Here is a 15,453-nt window from a genome sequence, read left to right as displayed (position 1 = left end):
ATTTATCTGTGGTTGAATTTTGTGAGTTGACTTAAAATTAGTTTTTTAGCGATTGAAAAATTGACAAACTTAGATTGTGATCTAATTAAGGACTGTTTTTTGATCTGGCCTCTTGTTTTGATGTGTATTTTACTTATCACTTAGATTAGAATTTTTGTATGGGTTTCTTTGCCTACTTCTATTCTGGAAATTAGCCATTCGGAAAGTCCTTGAATCATGAGAATTAGTGGAAAGTGATCTTTCAAATTTGCCTGTAATTATTCCTTTTTCTCTCCTGTGAATCATTCTAACATGATGGATGCTAAATTCCCCCTCCCTGTCTGAGGAATTGCATAGTGATTCTTTTGGAAATAAAATAAACACAGAAGTGGCCAGTAAAGGAGCAGATTGATGGTTCCTAATTTCTGTAATTATGGATGGTTAAGTAGAATCTGATGACAGGGAATAGTTACAGTTGGAGTTACAGTATATTATGAATTAATTTTATATTCTGGATCAAGGTAATTTAAGAATAAAACCCAAGGTATTGATAGGTGCCGCAACACCCAGCACTGAAGACCCACACCTCCTAGAGTACTTTTGCGAGTCTGCTCAACACATGAATTTGAAGACAGTCTATGTCACTGGTAGCAGCAGAGTTCAACCATTTTACAGTTTCACTTTTAGGATTACTAACATAATTTTAATGCACGTTATACCAGTTCAAGTCAAGCTACATTTGAAGTATTTCCACCTTGCTTTGTGTTTTGTGGGAAGAATTATTGTAATATCTGTGCAGTTAGCTTTTAAAGACCTGGATGGTTTTGAACACACTTTGATAGCATTCTATGAACTACTGTTTCTTAAATTTTTGATCTTCGGTGTGTTAGACAGAAAGACAATCTTGGCCAGCCAGCCAGCCATGTGAAGAAATCCTTTTTCTTTCTTCAGATGTAACTTTAAAGATTAGCCAACTAATGATGATATATTGTGTAAATTAAGTATTTAACATTCCAAAACATATTGACGTATTTGAATTCAGCTCACCATGTAATCTTCCTTGTTCCTCTTGGCTGATGCACAGTCAAAAGTTCCATTATATTCTATTGAATTTGAAACCAGATTAATGTCTAAAACGTTTCTTTGTTAATAAGTTATATTAAAGAGAAAAGTACCTTTTTGAAATTACTGCTTATTAGGTTGCAAACAGCCACAAACAGTGCTCCTATGAAATTCTTCTACTGACTTCTCAGCGTAAATGCATTATGGCACAAGTGGTGTCCTAAGACTTATTCCTCTGGTTTTTATTAGAGGGAGAATAGAAACTATGTCTAAAGACTGGATTCTTAACCAGAAAGTAACAGCAATGATGCATGGTAATTTTTACCTAGTATGCCCACGCTTACTAGAGTGATAAGACTATTAACATATGGCTGATTTTTCCTTGGGACTGTTGTAATATCTTTATCAGAGGGTGCTTTGGGGGGAAATGGGATTTCATACACACCTTTCAGTAAAAGGCCATGATGGAGAGCACATGGGGGCTGGAAACATTACTCTTGTCACTACTACCACAGAGCAGTGCTGAGAGCAGTGCTGGGACTGTCCTGCTGGTTGTCAGCAGTTGAGGACACTGCTCCAGGAGCAGTGTTGTGCAGAAACAGATGCTTGAGAAATATCTGGCTTTGATTTCAGGTAATTATTAAAAAATTTTGGTTTGTTACTTCACTTTAGCTTAACAAAGTAAAATAGTGTTAGTTTGCTTAAGCCTTCTTGATTTAAGTCAAATGATGTCTACTTTGTATTGCATCCTTCAAGTCACAGTTCTTTGCTTAGAACAAAATATAATTAAATTTTCCTTTCAGTAAAATAAAGAGATATGGAGGGAAAATGAGCCTGTAATGTGGTGCTGTGGTGCTCGATAAAGATGCAGGACACACTTATGGTGCAAAGAAGAAAAGGATAGATCTCAGCTTATTTTGTGTGCCTCTTTTTGTAGAGTTTTTAAAGAACATCCCATGTGTATCCCCAACTGGTCAGTAACAAGTTCTTACCCTGTATTTACTGGTCACTCAAACTCCCGGTGTGTACACACAGGAAAAGTTCTTTGTGAGAGATAGTTTTCATTTTTCTGTCTAACGGTATAAAAACAGTTTATACAGGTGGGTGGTGTTTATCACAGTACTAGAGTTCTTTCTCAGGGGAACCAGGTTGTTTGCCACAGCCTTAGAGCTCTTTCTCAGGGAAAACAAGTTGTTTTTCACTGCTGCAGAACTCTGTTCTCAAGAGCTGTCAGCTTTCTCATGGCTTCTGTAGGCTCAAGTCAGAATTCAATTTGTAAGCCTTTGGCCTGCTGTTTCCCCACCACAGTAATCTCCCTCTCCCTCTCCCTCTCCCTCTCCCTCTCCCTCTCCCTCTCCCTCTCCCTCTCCCTCTCCCTCTCCCTCTCCCATGCTATTAATCTAGAAAGAAAGAAGTTAGTTTTCAAAATAAATTTCAAAAAGCTCACAGCATAAGCCACAGACATCAGATAAATTTGTTTTCTGACTATTTTTGAGGTATGTTATTTACATGGATCTACTTATGAAGATCAAACCCTCTATGGTCATGGATTTATCACAGTAGCTACTCTAAAAGATCAATGAGGTTGTCTCAGGTAGTGCCTGAGACTCTCCGGACTCACAAGGGGAGTTTTAAGATACACTGTTTAATACAGTGGCAGTTTGTTGACATTTTGCTTCCAAATCATTTGGAGCTTGGAACTAGCAAATTTGTGTGAAGTCAAAGCAGTTGCCTGTGCCAACAGCCTGGCCTCCTAAATGCACTTGGTATGCATTTAGAAACCTTCTGTTTCTGCCTCCATTATTCTTTAAGCCATCGAAAAGCTGCCTATTCTGGAGTCTTATTTAATTTCTCCAGTGGTGAGGAATCACCTACAGTTCCCTGAAATTATATGGTTTTCTTTGCTAAATAACAAAGTTAAGAGGTGGCCTCTTGGGAACACACACAACATAGGGAACTTTCCTGAGTGCCACTTTTTTTTCCCCTCTTGATTTCATGTCTGTTCCCAACAGGCACTACTAGAGGTGCAGCATTTGTTTATTGACTGACGTAGTCATAGCAGAAGGCTGTGCTGCCATTCAGCGGGCTTAGTGGACTGCAGCGTTGAGTGGCAAGAAGTGGCATGAGGTTCAGTGAAAGCAAATGTAGGGTCATGCACAGGAGTAACATATACAGGAATAGCCCCAAGTACCATCACAGGCTGGGGCTGACCTGCTGGAGAGCAGCTCTGTGGGAGTCCTTGTGGATGACAAGCTGGCCATGAGCTGGCTGTGCCTGTGGCGTCCTGGGGTGCGTCAGGAAGAGTGTGGCCCGCAGATGGAGGGAGCTCCAGTGATTCCACATCTGGAGTGTTGTGTTCAATTCTAGTCTTGGTACCAGAAAGACAAGGTACTACTGAAGAGGGTCTGGTGGAAGCCAAAAAATGATAAGGGATCTGGAGAGGAGAGACTGTGGGAACTGGGCCTGTTTAGTCTGCAGAAGACTGAGAGGGGATCTCATTAATCTCAAAGTCGGGTGCCAAGAAGATGGTGCCAGATTCTTTTTAGTAGTGCCTAGCAGTAGTACGAGGAGTAATAGACATAAACTACAACACAAGAAATTCCACCTCAGCCTGAGGAAGAACTTTGCACTGAGGGTGGCAGAGCCCTGGAACGGGCTGCTGAGCGGGGTCTGAGTCTTCCTCTCTCCAAACCCATCTGGATGTGTTCCTGTGTCACCTGCTGTAGGTGACCCTGCCTTGGCATGGGGTTGCTCTTGGTGATCTCCAGAGGTCCCTTCCACCCTAATGATTCTGTGATTCAGGTTTGAGCTGCAGTGTGAATTTAGGACCAGATAAATTCGGCCCTCCGGAATTTAATTTTTTTCCCCTCCGCTTTTTGTGTGCTCCGCAGTAGTGCTGCAGCTCCGGCTGAACCAGAAGCCTACTCTGGAGCACCGTTTGTTTCAAAGCACGTTTTCTCCAGAGGAACCTTCTCCTGCCTCATCCCGGCAGCGCGAGGGGCCGCGGGGTGCGGGGCCGAGCCCGCCTCCCGCCCCGCCCTTGTCACGTGGTGCATGGTCACGTGACAGGCGCGCAGATGGCGGCCGGGCTGCCGCCGCGCTGAGGGGAGCCGTCATGGAGGTGTTCATCCCGTCCTTCCGATACGAGGCGAGCGAGCTGGAGCGGGGATACACGGTGAGGTGCGCCGGGGCGGAGCACGCCCGCGCCTCGGGGAGGCCAAGTGCCGGCAGCCAGCGGGGGCTGCGCTGCAGCGCTGGGCAGACATCAGTGTGCCGGGGCCGTCCTGCCCTCCGTGCCCAGGCCGGCCCCGACCTGCCCTGCCCAGCCGTGCCCTGACCAGCGCAGCCCGTCCTGCCCCGCCAGCCTTCTCCCCAGCTCTGCCCAGCCTTGCCCCGCCCTGCTCTCTCCAGCATTGCCCTGCTAACCGTGTCCTGCAGAGCCATCCCAGCCCTGCTCTGTGCACCCCAGCCATGTCCTCCTTGTCCAGGCCGGCCCGGAGGGAGCCGTGCCCTGTCCAGCGCAGCCCATCCCTGCTCTGCCCCTCTCGGCACGGGTAGCATGGCCTCAGCCCGCCAGACACCCGCTGCCTCACTCGGGCGCTGTTCTGCGGGGCGGCAGCAGCGACAGAGGCGTGAGCGGCGAGGGAGCACCGGGAGGCAGCTGCTCCCTCGCCCTCCGCCCTGCGGGGTCCAGGTGAAGGGGCTGGAGTATCTCTTGCATGTGGAAAGGCTGAGAGAGCCGGGACTGCTTATCCTCGCGAAGAAAAGGGGCAAGGATGTCTCTTCAATAGGTACCGATGACCTGAATGGCCAGAGTGAGAGGGACAGACTCTTCGTGTTGGTGCCCGGTGACAGGAGAGAGGGCAGTGGGAAAACACCAGAACACAGGGAAAGCTCTTTAAACATATGACAAGACTGGCTTGTCGTCATGAGGGTGGTCGAGCACTGGCATAGGTTGCCCAGAGGACTGTGAAGTCTCCATCCTTGCACGTTCTCAAAACTTGGCTGGACACTGTCCTGGGTAGCCGGCTGTATAGCTGGCTCCCCTTGAACAGGCAGATTAGTTTGCACAGGGTTTAGAGGTCCTTTTTGTTCTCAGTAGTTTTTTCACCTCACAAAACTGTTGGACAGTAGCATATTCGCATGGTGCTTGGTGGAGACAGGTGGACCAAAACCTAAGGTATTTATCTGAAAGTGGATATTCAAAACTTGCTTCCTCTATTAAATAAATTCATTTACTAGCTTAGAAAAAACATCTGAATCCTGTAGAACTTCTAGAAGATTAATCCATATAGGTAGTCATAGTTCCTTGAAGCAAGTTCATCTTCCTTATGCTCTATATTATTTGGTCTTCACTGCTAGCAAGTGTTTGCAGGCCTTGCAAAAGGTAAACCACTTTAATTGTGTTAATGTGGGAGTGAGGCAGCATTAATACTTTTGCCTCTTGGGTGGACTTAAATGTAAGTGACTCTCTACAAGACACCTGTGTGATTTTGGGGACTTGGCTTTCAAACATTTTGAACTAAATGTGATTGAGTGTAATTACAATAGCACAGACTGATTCCACCACGTCCTAGTTGGGCAGTTAGTCGAAATGACAGAGTGATTTCTAAGATGTGCATATGACACAAATAGTATTTCTCATAGTTAGGTTTATTTTTAGTATTTGCATTTAGTGAGTTTCTATTTCTTTAAATGTAATACTGTCTAGAGGATATGGGTTTTTAAAATTTAATAAATGTTAAGCTGTGTAAGCTTCAAAGAAATAAGAAGTGAATCTATATGATTCTAGGAGTCTTCCAAGAAAAGGATCCTGAGAGCAAGCATGTTCTATGACAACACTGTTGATTGTTACAGCATTTTTCCTCTTGAGTCATTTATTGGTGGTGAGTCAGTCTCGTGGATCTGAAATTTGCTGTGGTTTAGTAGATTTTGGTAGTTTTTCCTGCATGATTATTTTGCCATTTTATTCAGGTGAGGGGATTCTATTCTACATCCATACGAGCCATGATCATACTTTATGCTGACCATGAAACTGTATGAGGTAGTATAGCTGAAGTTTGTCTGAGTTGGGCGTGCTTGTAGGAGAGGATATGGAAAACTGCCCTGATAATAACGTTGTGTCTTTCCTTTCTGTTTTAAAGGACCGTTCATGAGAAAAACTTATGCTGGTCTAATTGCCAATTTGTGATTATGTAAATAATTTACATGGGTATTGTTCCAAGTGCAGAAATTCAAAGGAGTATACTTTATGTCCTCCTTACAGCAAAACTGAGGTTAATGAAAGCTTTCCGTTGCTCTGTACTAGCTATGAAATTATACAGGTAGTCCACTTTATGTTCATTTTCATCAGCAGCTTTACAACATTAGCATTTAAAAGTGTGGTTTACGGGCCAAAGAAAGTGTACTGCCTATGAACACTACTGGCAAACTGGTAACAGAAGACAAGAAAAGGCTGAGCTGCTTAACTTTTTTTGCTTCAGTCTTCATTTGTGGATCTCTTTTCCCCACAGTTCTTGAGTGGATAGACTGCAAGGCAGGGAATGGGGAAGTAAGTTGTAAGAGATGATCAGGGTCGTGAAGAACCTGAACATACCTGAGACTAAGGATGCTGATGAGATGCATGCCAGAGTCCTGAGGGAGTTGGCTGATATAATTGCCAAGCCACTCTCCTAGATATTTAAAAAGTCATGCGCAATCTGAGGTGACTGGAAAAAGGAGTGCCCATCTTTAAAGGGTATAGAAAGAAGGACCTTTCAAACTACCAACCTGTCAGTGTCCCGTCCATGCCTGGGAAGATCCTGGGACAGATCTCCTGGAAGCTCTGCTAAGGCACATGGAGCACAGGAAGCCAGGGCAGCTGCGCCAAGGGTGAGTCCTGCCCGACCAGCCTGGTGGTCTTTGCATCAGTGCCCGAGGGAAAGGCTGCAGGTGTCGTTTTCCTGGGCTTAGTAAGGCCTTGACATGGCCCCCATAACATCCTCCTCTCTGAACTGGACAGGTGTGGGTTCTGCAGGTCAGCTGTTAGACGGACAAGGATGTGTTGGATGGTCGCATCCAGAGGGTGGTGGCCAATGGCTCAGAGTCCCAGAGGATGTCAGTGGCAAGTGGTGCCCTCAGGGGGCTGTACTGGGACCACTATTACTTAATATCAATGACACAGACAAAAGGATCGAGTGCACCCTCACCAAATTTGCAGATGACACCAAGCTGAGGGGTGCAGTGACACTCCTGAATGATGGGATGCCATCCAAAGGGACCTGCATAAGCTCCAGAAGTGTGCCTGTGGGATCTTAATGAGATTCAGAAAGGCCAAGTGCAAGGTGCTGCACCTGGACTGGGACAATCTCTGTTATCACTCCAGGCTGGGGGATGGAGGGACAAGAGCAGCCGTGCCCAGAAGGGCTTGGGGGTGCTGGTGGGTGAGGGGCTGGACATGACCCAGCCATGGGCACTCACAGCCCACAAAGGCAAACGTGTCCTGCAACCAAAGCAGGGTGGGCAGAGGAGGGGATTCTGCCCCTCTGCTCTGCTCTGCCCTGGTGAGACTCCACCTGGAAGGGGTCTGCCGCATCCAGCCCTGGGGTCCCTAGCATAAGAAAGGGAACTGTTGGAATCAGTCCAGAAAAGGACCACAAGAAATGAATCAGGGGCATGTAGCACTTCTGCTTTCCTCTTTCAGTGAGGAAAGGCTAAGTGAGTTCATGTGTCCAACCTGGAGAAGAGAGGACTTTGGTGCTCCATTTTTGCAATAAACAGGGCTTTTAAGAAAGGTGAGGACAGGCTTTGTAGTAGTAGGCCTTTTCAGTGGAACAAGGGGAGTGCTTTTAAACTAAAGGAGACTAGATTCAGATTAGACATAAGGAACACAGTTTTTACAGTGAGCATAGTGAAACCTGCACAGATTGCCCAGAGAGGTTTCAAATGGCCCATCCCCGGAAACATTTAAGACCAGTCTGGATGGGACTCTGACTCAGCAGCCTGATGTAGACAAAGATGTCCCTGCTCATTGGAGAAGGAGTGGATTAAATGACCTTTAAAAGTCCCTTCTTACCCAAACTATCACACAATTCTGTGATCACAGAAGTTCCACTTTACGCAGTTGATCCTTTTACTGTTGTTTTTCCCACGAGTGCTAACTTGCTCAAAATTAAAGTGTTTTGTTGGACTGGAGTAGCTGGAACAAGGAACTATCACAGCTTATGCAACTGTGTATAGCAGAGAAGGATGATGGAAGCAGATGGAAGATTGCTGACTTGCAGACTGCCCACCAGCCCAGTCACGTGCCGGTGGGTTTCAGAGGCTGCCTTCCGCCCTGTGACTGCCGGGGCCATTGCAGACAAGCAGCAGCCGCAGGTGGTTTTCTGAGAAGCGTGGTGATAGTTGTCCTGACGTCTTTGCTAGAAGCAGTGATGGTGATGACCTCCTGCATGAAATGAGGGACTGAAGGGAGAGTTGTTCCTCTCTATGGTGGCTCTGCATTGCAACCCTAGCACACTTCCCTGATATCCCTGTGTTTCTAGTTCCTTATCTTTAGCAGAACTGAATCCAGTTCCCCTGGATGCAGGCTGCTGCTGTGTGTTCTTACTTCTGGAAAAGATAGGACACAAAAGGGGTATTTGTCCTTTTCTTTATGGGAATTCCTTACCAATTGGTTTCTTTTCAGCTTAGGCCTGTTGTTTTAGATTATTTTCTTTTTTCCCTGATGTGGCTAGGCATCACTTGGAAAGTGGAATGGCTGGAGATCCATCTGTTCTGCAGAGAGGGAGGAAATGACTTGCCATAGAAAGTGGAAATTCCTGTCTAGCTTCAAAGGGAAAACTACAATGCAATTATGAAATAGAAAGGGAGGTCTTGACCAGAGAAATAAAATACTAGGGATATAAAATATTAGAAAGAAAAATTAGGGAAAAATATAATTATACAATGCTTGAGATTGGATTCTGTCAATAAAATAAATGGGAAACACAGTTCTTTCAAAAGTGTTTGTTTCAGGAGCTCAGCTTTTCTAAAGCTCTGTTCGTCTGATACAAAATCTTGAAAGTAATTTTCCCTCATCCCCTACACAAAAAAAAACTCAAGGAAAGACCCCAGAGTAAACTTGCACTTGTTCCAGTTCTGTTTGGAGTGTACATAAAATAATGAAACACAGAATATGGGAAATGTCAGTTTTCTTGGTGGACAATTAAATTTCATTGTCAGTTTAAATTGATGACACTAGCTTCTAAACTATTGAGCCTGTGCTAATAAATGCAACAGTTGTTCATAATTTGGCAGTGAATGACCTTTAAATGTAGGCGCTTACTAAGGATGTCCCTAGAGAACAATTCAACTTCGAAATGACACCCACGTGTTCTTGTTGTCATTTAAATATGCTCCCTTTGTCAATAACAGAATAATAAATACTAGTTAGATTTCTAATGTTGATTCAGATCCCAGGAAACTTACTGAATAAATTAGTGTACATTTGATTTATATTGACCAAAAAAATTTTACAGTGGTATATTGCAGGTCAAGGTGACATACATTTAAATGTGTTGTAGAGCAGAGGGCATACTTGACTGACACAAGTGCTTACTGCACTTTTAATTAACACTTCCAATACGACTCTCCAGATTGCTCCTGGAGTTGCAATTGTAGAAGCAACATCTGACATGTGAGATCGTAAACTAATGTGGGCTTTTTGAAAGTTCATTCGCTTTACCTCCACTGAAGCAGCAGTTTAATTACAAGACTGTACTTCTCTTTATGGAAGTACAAAATCACAAGGATCTAAAGTTTGGTAAAGTTTATGTATTTCTGCATTCTTTGCTGTTAAAATTATTGTACATAGAGTCAAAAAGGAAAGTTTTTAGTTGTTCTTCTATGAAGACCCACAATAAGGCACTATAGCAGATTATAAAGGGGCAATATTTATTCATTTTTTTTAATGATAAAGTACAGAGGGAGTAACTATGAGTTTATGTAAAAAGATTTCAAAGAATTAGTGTTCTAGCCTGTTAACTTTCAGTTTTCTATACTGTGTAAACTTGATAGTTTTAAAAAATCTGAACAGATTTTGAGTGCCTTGAGTGTGAAATCTACCAGCATGAAGATGACTTGCATACTGGTCGGGCTTTTGTAAGCTCACCATGTATTAACCTTGGGTCAGAGATAGAAATCAGTGACACAGCAGTCACTCCAAGTTCAAGGAAGTTAAACAGAAGTACTCAATCTATTAGATCAAATTAGTCTTTCACAGTCTTAGTGTCTTCATAGAGGGTTTTCAAATGTCCTGGTTTCTCTACCGGCAGTCAAAGTAAGTCTGTACAGATGCATTTCTCTCCTGCAGGGATAATGAAGAGGATAAAAGATAATTTGACAGATGTCAGTGATTCTGTAATGTCAGAAAAATGCTATTTTGATCATTGGTTTTGGTGAGTTTGATGTTCCAATGAAGGTGGAACATATTAGGGGAGGAAATAGACTAGGTAATTTAAGCCAGATTGCTGTTTCTAAGCATAGTTTTTTTTCCTAATTTTTTTTTAGTTAATAACTTCTGCATTTGTCAGCAGTGATGATTAAATTTCTTTCCTCCAGTCAGTTTTCCAGTTTGACAGATTTTGTCAGTGGTATGGAACTGACCACTTGGTATGCAGTGGGAACTTGAAGAGTGTAATGTAAGACACAAAGAATTTTGCAGTGCACATGATGGCAGCTAAAGAAGAAAGTAGGAAAAGGTAAAGCCCAAAGTGAAAACTGGCTGAATTTGTATACAGTGATCAGTTGGAGCTGTGGACAGATCAGAGAGACACATTTAGCTCCGGTGATCTGCAATTGCTGGGCAATTGCCTGAACGCTCCTGCTTCACAGTCATGGAATCTATTTGGAAAGGGCCATCTAAGATTTCTCTGAGCAGGAAATGCCTTTTGCTTTATTTGTGATGGGAGGGTTGACAGCTGAGTAGAGGAGCAGCAGCATGATTGCCTCTATCAATTTTCCATCTGAAAGAGCAAAAGTTGACACATTTTATCAGTACACTCTAACTGCAAAACATGTATTATCCGTTCATCTCCCAATATCTACTCGTTTGCAGGTTTAATGAGGAATTTACATTTTCAGAAAGATTGGAGGTATATATTCTATATATAGAATATATCTATATCACAATAAAGAGATATTTGAATTCTGCTGTATCTTTTGGATGTATTGGTGATAACATTTTGTTAGTAATGTAGTACTATCAGTGGAATTATTTCATGAATCAGAGGATTCATGCTTAACTGCTCCTGGTGATGTTTCCAGGTAGCATCAACTCATGATAATTGTAAAATCTTGTCCACAAAGATAGTGTTAAACAAGTACATAGTACATTCTTCACTAGCCAGAGTGAGAACACACCGGACTTTAAAATGCAACATGAGGGAGATGGAATAGATTTCTCCCTTTTTCTTACTGTAGTGCAATTTTAATTGGTCTTTGAATTTGAATACAGCACCTGATGTAATTAATTCCAGGTTTAATTGATAGTTAGTGACCATTGTTATGGAATTTATTAAGTTATCTTGGAATTTCACTTGGAATATGATACCGAAGAGGTGCTTCTGTGCAGAGTGCTCGGTGGGATAACTTCAGTGTTGCACTTGGGTGCAGTGGAAATGCTTGGTTTAGGTATGCACCATGGAAGTGTGCTAATGGAGGCTTTCAGGCCATTGTATTCTGAATATTCCTGCTATCAGTAGCCATTATATTTTTGTGATTGCAGGAATTATATGAGGACTTGTATCAACTCTTCATTTTCAGTTTTCTATAAGCCTGCATTTTTTGTGGTTTGTGGAAGACTAAAATAGCATTTTGGAGAATGTTCTGTGAGAGGATTTTAAAGACAAAAGAGATGTGTTGTCGTTCCCTTTGAAAGTGGCATTGTATTTTTAATAGAAAATGAAAGGAGAAATGTATGTTGTCTGTTAATCAACTTATTCTGAGGTGTCATGATAAGTCTTACAGCTAAAGCATGAATACCCTCTTCCTGTAAACAAAATTGTTATTCAATTCAACCTATATATATTGTGTTATAAATTTCATATTTCATAAACCAATAAATGTTGTAGGGTTTTGGTTTTTTGTTTTTAGTAAAATATTTGGGGCACAGCAATCAGGCTTGGATATTTTCAGGCATTGAAATGAGACAGAAGGAGTATGCCATGAGTAAGGAGCCCATGTCCTTGCTGGGTTTGAAACAAAGCATGTTTCTTCTCATTCCTCCTCTGTTGGTGCAGTGAGAGCTCCATCTCTTGTTCAAAAAAACCTTTGGTTCTAGGCGTGTATACATAGTAAATCTGAGAAGATGAATTTGGGTATTGAATTTGCCCTCAGTGTAGAGTACTGACTATGCTAAGTAATTTATGAGAAGTGATAGCCAAACCTCCACTGCAACCTCCATCTAGTGTATTAATTTTTTAGATGTCATGGTGTTTGTGGGACCCAAAGGACCCAGTTAAGTCCAGGGCCTCTGTGAGAATAATGTACACGCTACACATAGTTTCAAAAGTCACTCTTTAAAGGGGTTGCCTACACTTGAACATCAGTTCTTTCCTGATGAGATGCTGGGAAAAGCATTGCATATCCAAAGATATTCTTACTATTCGAGTACTTAATTCTTTAACAGAGTGCAAACAGTACAAAACTTCTGTGAAAATGTTCTGTCCCACTAGGTTAACTTGAAAATGGTAAGATAAGAATTACTTATCTTCATTATTTTATTTTTTATATATCTTGTCTCTCATGTGATTGCTTCATTTTTTAAAAATGGACCCCCTTTTTATACCAGAGCAGAAGGTATTCAAGTACTGCAGTATCTTCAGATTGGAAAATAATGAAATCTAAAGCTTTCCTTATAATCTTTTACAAAAGGATGAACAAAGTCTTGATTAGGTAGTGAAATAATAAATTGTTCAGCAACAGGTCTGCATTGATGACAATACACTGCTTTTATTAAAAAGGACCGTGTGTGTTGAGAAATACAGCTAACTGCTTCTACTTCTGGTTTTGCACAGGACTCTTTCTTTGTGTATAGATTCCCTTCTCTACTCTTTATTTAGTAATCAGGCTCTTACCAAGAATAGGACTGATCATGTGTCTTTCTTGTAGCTGAGCTGTGATGGTGATTACAGTCTGACTTTCTTGTTCTTTTAAGATGTGGAGAAAGAAAAAAGGGAATATGTCTTCAGTTTAATGGTAAATTAATGGATTAGTAAATTTATGATGATGTCAGGGAATGTAATAAAAATATTAGCTGTGCTTTAAATATATGAAGAAATGGATATTCAAGAAAAATGCACATCAGCATTGAATTTGAAAGTTATGTCATTATAGAATCAGCAAACATATTAGCCTATTATTTTTTCTTATTTGTTCCAAATTCTGAGGAAAATTATCTCCTGTGATGACATACTTCCTATAAAATTTTGAAATGCTTCATTCTTACAAACAAGATGGACAACATTTGAAAACTTTTCTAATTAGGGATTCATTCTCTCAGTAGAAGTCAAAGACCTTGCTTCCAGGTTTATGTTCTAGCAAGGGAGCATAAAAAGTCAGTAATTAGTGACAACATCTATTTTTGGTGTTGAATAGAAATGTCAAAGGCCTTTCCTTTTGCAAAGTGTTCAGAATGTGAGTGTGATTGTGTGATTGGTAGGAATAATGGTTTTGCACCATTGCCTCTGACACAGTGACTAGAAAGCTCAAGTACATTCTGAGGTATGGCTAAGTTTGGGGTGGATTTTTTTATTGTTTTAGTGTTTGTTGTTTGGTTTGGGGGGGGACGTTGATGGGTTTTGTTGGAGTTTTTTATTTAATGATTTCCTTTTCATATTTGTCATCCCTGTCAAAATCCTTTCCTAATTTTGGTTTTACCTTCCCTTGTCATAAATGTTTCAATATCAGACATTGAAGTTTTACCATGGATTCCTTTTGCCATTTGAGAAGAGGGAGACAATATTTTTTGAAAGAAATTCACTAAGATCTTGATGAGCACATTATTCTGGCATAGTAGTTTTCTTCTCTCAAGTAACCCAGTCCTTATGTTGGCCTGAATTAGAGGCAAAGTAGGAAAGTATACTTTGTAAGAAGTTCAGCACTTGTAGCTAAGAAGTCTTTTAACATTTTGTCTTTTGTTACCTACTTGCTACTATATATTTGTCTGGAAAATAAAGAGAATATGATAATGGGAACCAGAAACAGTTTGAGGGTTCTCGTTAGAGTAATTTTTTCTCTACATACATTTAGTCTTCATATTTGAATTTTTTCTTTCCTGGCTTGTCATTGCAATTACATAACTGCAGCTTTAGAAAACCTCTAAACAGAGTTTTAAGGGTGAAAAAACCTTGTACCATCTTGTTCATAGTATAGAACTCTAAATTAAAAGACTGATTTTTTTTGTCTAACCAATGGGAGAAAGAAGGACATTTCTCCTGAAATAAATTGTTCTGTATACTAAGAAAAGATGACTTGAAGTTAGTTACTTAAATCAGGAAAGTCATTGATGTTTCCTTTTTCTTTTCATTGCTTTATTTTGTTTTGGTTTTGTTTTTTTTTAATAAATTGTGAATGTTAGCATTACTTTCCCTGAATGCAGTGGCCAGGATAATACCACTAACACAAAACTTTCCTAACTGACTAAGTATTTAAACAATACATTTTGTGAAGTGGAAAAGAAAAGGTTAGTTTTGAAGTGTGTTTGGTGTATAGGAAAGAAATGGTAACATGCTGCACATTCAAAGCTTTTTTTTGCTACTTAAATTGTCAAAAATTGCTGATTTGAAAGGGGGTAAAAACCTGCTTAAAGTAATCACAGATACAACCGTTATCTGTTACAGGCTAAGAACTTAATGCCCTATTGCTCAAATGAGTTTTTACAATAACGAGATAGCTATATCACACTCCTAAGTGAAAAGCTCATGAACTTTCCTGCATGGTTATTTCCAACCTCTACTCTTCTAACAACCTCCCAAAGTTGTTGTTGCTTATAAAAGTGGAAAATGGACCTGATAAAAATGTTTAGTCTGCAGGGCTGTGTTTTATTTATCATATCACAAAAGAGCAATGTTTTGTTGCATCATGGTCAAAATAGAAGCGACCTTGCTTGTTCATGAGTGCTCAAAGCATAGAGATAAGAGGCAAAGTAATAGAGTACAATAGAAAGAGTGTAGTGTAATTATTTGTGGCTTGTCAAGTGAAGCCCTTTCAGGCCCCAAGTGATTCAAATCTGGGAACTCTGCACAATTCTGTACACTAGCCATAGCCAGCATCAGAGAAATCTCACCCAGCTTCTCCGACAGTACTGAAATTGCATCAGTTTGTCATGCACTGAGCATGCCAGCTCCGCACAATATCATTTGCTTGCAAATGGGCCTGGCCCCAACGCCCTGA

The 15,453-nt window shown here is 41.3% G+C and overlaps 1 protein-coding gene across 2 annotated transcripts in view; it reads left to right on the top strand.

Moving 5' to 3' along the window:
• The first annotated feature begins 4,059 nt into the window (after nucleotides 1–4,059).
• Nucleotides 4,060–15,453, top strand: part of SNX24 (sorting nexin 24) — an 87,233-nt gene continuing 75,839 nt past the window's right edge. Inside the window, exons 1-2 of one of the 2 annotated variants that reach the window (XM_074532255.1) lie at nucleotides 4,085–4,216; nucleotides 5,834–5,927. In XM_074532255.1, coding sequence (XP_074388356.1) covers nucleotides 5,874–5,927 — 54 coding nt within the window. In that variant the 5' untranslated portion in view covers nucleotides 4,085–4,216; nucleotides 5,834–5,873. Of the gene's footprint in view, nucleotides 4,217–5,833; nucleotides 5,928–15,453 lie in introns of both variants that reach the window. The other variant, XM_074532254.1, reaches the window with a different exon arrangement.

This window comes from Zonotrichia albicollis, chromosome Z (genome assembly GCF_047830755.1).
Source record: "Zonotrichia albicollis isolate bZonAlb1 chromosome Z, bZonAlb1.hap1, whole genome shotgun sequence".
NCBI classification, from domain to species: domain Eukaryota; kingdom Metazoa; phylum Chordata; class Aves; order Passeriformes; family Passerellidae; genus Zonotrichia; species Zonotrichia albicollis.
Note: the sequence above shows the minus strand (reverse complement) of the source record. Positions and strands in the feature narration are given on the sequence as shown.